General features: G+C 33.2%; 1 protein-coding gene across 1 annotated transcript; it reads right to left on the reverse strand.

Moving 5' to 3' along the window:
• Positions 1-919: 919 nt before the first annotated feature.
• On the reverse strand, positions 920-3,295 carry LOC133777649 (cysteine and histidine-rich domain-containing protein RAR1). The gene is made up of 5 exons (XM_062217344.1): positions 2,985-3,295; positions 2,802-2,884; positions 1,987-2,147; positions 1,324-1,559; positions 920-1,231 (listed from the first exon to the last, which is right to left on the reverse strand). Exons 2-5 carry the CDS (start codon positions 2,864-2,866, stop codon positions 1,139-1,141), a joined length of 555 nt encoding a protein of 184 aa, XP_062073328.1. The 5' UTR covers positions 2,867-2,884; positions 2,985-3,295; the 3' UTR covers positions 920-1,138.
• Positions 3,296-4,359: the final 1,064 nt, after the last annotated feature.

Raw genomic sequence — 4,359 nt, forward strand, 5'->3', positions numbered from 1 at the left:
GATTAAATGTGTATTTTTTTTTTTTTGAAAGGGAGTTTCTAGTTAATGATTTAATATTCATTGATAAATTTATTTTCTTTTTGTTACACCTTGGGTGTGTTGGGGAATATTTTTATTTTTTATTTTTAAAATATAAAAATAAAAATGTTTTCTATATTTTTAATTTTTTATGTTTGAAAACAAAATGATGTTCGGTAAGGTAATAGTTTAATTTTATTATTATTTTTTATAATAACAGTACTATTAATATCTTGATATATATATGAACTCCGGTGACCATAACGAACAGCAACGACAAGTAGTTCGACGGCAGCAAGCTGGAACATTGTCAGAGTCGAGGAGGTAAACGATGGGGTGAGAAAGTTGAGGAAAACGACGGTTGTCGAAAGCCGATCTTGAGAACGATTTTTCGCCGTTGACCATGACGACAGAGAGTCAATGGAATACTATGCATATCGGAGGAGAAAAAAATAGACTTACATCTAACAACCCGAATAGAAAAAAAGGGAAGAAAGAGAAAGAAAGTATTTAAAAAAATATTGAAAGTATGAAAAGTTTGTTTTCAAAAAATTTAAAATTTTATTTAAAATTTAGAAAAATAAAAAATAGAAACATGTAAACAAAAAATTAATTAAATAAACAAAAAATCATACTTTTAATGTTTACCCTACATCACCCTTTTCTTTAAAAGACTCAAACCGAAATTGTATTGTTTAATAAAATTAATATTTCAAATTTATTTTGACTAAAAAAGCTGTAAAAGCTTTGTGCCATGATTGAAAAATAATAGAACGAAATTGATGTATGACATCTTAGACTTACAGAAAATATGGTTGATCTCGGGAAATTTCAAGATTTTAGTCAGATTTAATATATTTTTTTTTATTTTTATAAGTACTTGAACCGTAGAGTTTTCCGATTGATGAGAAGTTTTAATAGTTAAACTACTTAATGATGTGTCATTCTATTATTTGTTAGACATAAAATGAGACAGATTTTCGACACGGGATTTGAGTCCTAAAAAAAATCAAATAGAAGTACAAAAGAGTTTAAATAATACGAGCTGCATCAGTCCAGCAAAAAGATAAATGGTTGAAGATGCATTCAGCGGCCCTCAGCTTGAAAATTGCTATTTGTACTATGTTGCTTGAGCATTGTGCCACCCCTTCGTGCATGGAGGAATGGTCATGAACTCATCGAATTCCTTAACATGAATGTCGCAGCACTTCCACTGTCAAAATTACAAGATGTTACTACTATTATACATGTATGGATCGTTTGACTATGATTTTTTTTTGTTTATGCATATAGATAAATACACACCCCTCTCACTCGGTCGTGGAAAATAGCAGGCCCTGGATGGTAACCGCATGCAGTATCATGATTATCTTTCTCTTTGAAAATTTGACCACATCCTTTGTTTTTACAGATTTGTGGTTGGTTTATATCAACAATCTTCTTTGCAGGAGCAGGAATACTCTGAGCATCTGTAATGATTTTTGTCGGGGAATCTGTGTCTGCATTTTCAGGCTTTGATTTAATGTCTTTTACATGTGAACCTGAGAAAAAAAAAAGGACAGTTAATTGTGTTAGAGAAAATAAAAATAAAAATTAATAAATAAAAAGCAACCGAAGTTGGGAAAGCCATGAGGAAGTGAGTTTCAAAATCTAATGAAGTTCTTCTATCAGCAGAGGGAGAACGAGTCTTGGAGACAACTGGAAAGTCACTTGGACTAGACTGAAGAACAGTCAAGATGAAAACATACATACAGCTTGAATGGAGTTTTGAATCTTTGGATTTGATTCATGTGAAACATCAAACAAAAGAGCATCACACCAGAACAAAACTTTTCCACAAATCATAGATATTAATGCTATGCTGCATCAGTGTTCCAGATCTATTTCATAATTCATATTCAACTTTCAGTAATAAAAAGGATCAACAGGATTCAAATACTAAAGCACAAATCATTTAAACGAGATTACCATGATCTGAGCAGAAAAACCCTTGCCGGCATCTAGAGCAGGATTCTTTTGCTGATGCATTATTTGCTGGTGACGAAGTGGAAGGAGAGATAGAAATATTTGGTTTAGGCACTGGCTTTGTTAGCACAGGCTTCTCAGTTGTGTGCTTACCTGTCTTACATCTTCATCAACAAAATTATACAGCTTTAAAAAAACAGACAGTGCAAATTACACAAGTAAATCATAGACCATTTAGATCGCCACTTCCACCAGAAAAAAAGAAAGAAAGTACGCAATGAAACCAAGCATGTAGACTTTTCCTGATTCGGGTTTGCTTATCAAAAGGGAAGCATATAAGCAGTTCAGAACACCATTTTCTTTTTACATCCTAGACTTGTGGGAAATTTTGAAAAAAGTAAATTGGTAATAAAACTATTCTTACCTTCATTCAATAGTAAAAATGCAATGCAGGGAGGTCATATAAAAAACATAAAAGTAACTGAGAATAAAGATGGGTCTGAAATATCCTTCATTCCATTGTAAAAATCCAATGCACGGAGGTCATAAAAAAAACTAAAAAGTAACTGAGAACAAAGATGGGTCTGAAATAAAAGGAACAATCCTGTTTAAACAAGCAGAGATAGACAAACCTCAATTCTTAGGACACATGAAAATCTATTGTTAGCCATTCAGCTTTATACTTCTTTCTTTCTTCTTCTCATTATTTATCATTGCAGCATATATATAATCATTATAGCCCAACCCATAACTAACCAAATTACAATTACAAATTTATGTTATCTTCAAGCTGGTAAAAGATAAATATTAGAGCTTACCCAGGAATTTCTAAAAATAAAGTAAAATCATGACTTCTCTTCTTGCAGCAGTTCCATTCTTTCATTCCATCATGAAAAATAGGCTGGATATTAATTAAGCAAATAAGCAAAATAAAATAGAGATTCTAAAGAAGAGCAAGAGATCAAATTCTAAGAGATGTAAATATAGGCGTTAAGACTTACTCCCTAAACAAATTGTAGAAGCCCAGGCCACGCAGTGTGTAGAAACCCCATCATGCAAAAGCCATAATAACATATGATAACTTTAATATAAATGAAGCATAACCAAAAAAAAAAATATTTAACAGCAAAATATTGGTGTTGCCATGACAAATAAGTTACAGTACACACATAGATTAGAATTTTAATAGCTAGCAGAACAAAGGAAATCGTGTATTTGAATTGGGTATATGAGAAAGACCCAACAAAAAGCCTTTGAAGACATGAAATCATTTGAGTAAATAAATAGAGAAAATGAACGAAAAAATAATGGAGGGAGTAATAGAGAGAATACCGAATCATGATATTGACAAGAACCTTCGGGATTGTCGTCCTCGGAGAAGGTAGCGTCGCAGCCAATTCGCTGGCACCGAACCCTAACTGGACCTTTACCTTCCATACTCTTTCACTGTGGAGTTCGAATCCGTGTTCCTCGGAGGAAGACTCGCAAGACCAAGACAGTTCCAACTCCAATCAAGTTCAAGTGACAAGTGCAACTCTTTTTTCTTGTACTCGGAATTCGAAATCTCACTTGGGCCCCAATTCAAAGCCCACTAAGAAACAAATTCACGACTTCAGCTCCGGTCAATGGTTAGTTCTTACCTTTTTTTTTTTTTTTTTTTTTGAGGAAATTACTTTTTTATGGTTTTTTTCTTTTATTTTTTTTAGAAAAATATGGGAGTTTTCGCTTTTTTTATATATATAAATATATAATTTTCTTTTTTAAAAAATCAATTACTTTAGATTAGTTTTTCCATATTTTTGTATGAATTTAAAATAATGTTGTGGACTAGCAATTTCGTTAACAACTAATTAAAATAAAGCTTAAAGAAATAGAAGTTGAGAGACGGGATTTTTTGTGGTTCAGATTGCGAATCAGCCCTAGTTTACAAGTCACTTGTAATTAGGATGTTAAAAGCTTGCAAATGTCAAGCTTCTATGAATTTTCAGGCAGCATTTTGGCAATGCTCTAAAGACAAGAAATGAAAATCGGGATCCTTTACAAAGTGTGCCGTAGTCCTATTTATAGATGGTCAAGGGAAATTAATTTCCTAATGAGGGCTTATTACAATTATCATCCCTTAATGTGGACTTAAATGTACAATAAATGATAAATTCCTCTAGTTTAGGTACTGGTGGGCCTTTGCGTATCTCAATGGGCCCAACACGAGTTACCAGCCCACTACTTTATTGGGCAACACGCTCCTGACATGGTCAGAAGGGTAGCAGCACGTTTTCCCATGTCAAAAGGCGTTGTGAGACATCATGGTTGTCGCTTGTACGAGATCGACCCCACGAACTGTGTAACAGTAAGTGTCAGATGGCTGCTTGTGGTCCA

This window comes from Humulus lupulus, chromosome 5, assembly GCF_963169125.1.
Source record: "Humulus lupulus chromosome 5, drHumLupu1.1, whole genome shotgun sequence".
Taxonomy (NCBI): Eukaryota; Viridiplantae; Streptophyta; class Magnoliopsida; order Rosales; family Cannabaceae; genus Humulus; species Humulus lupulus.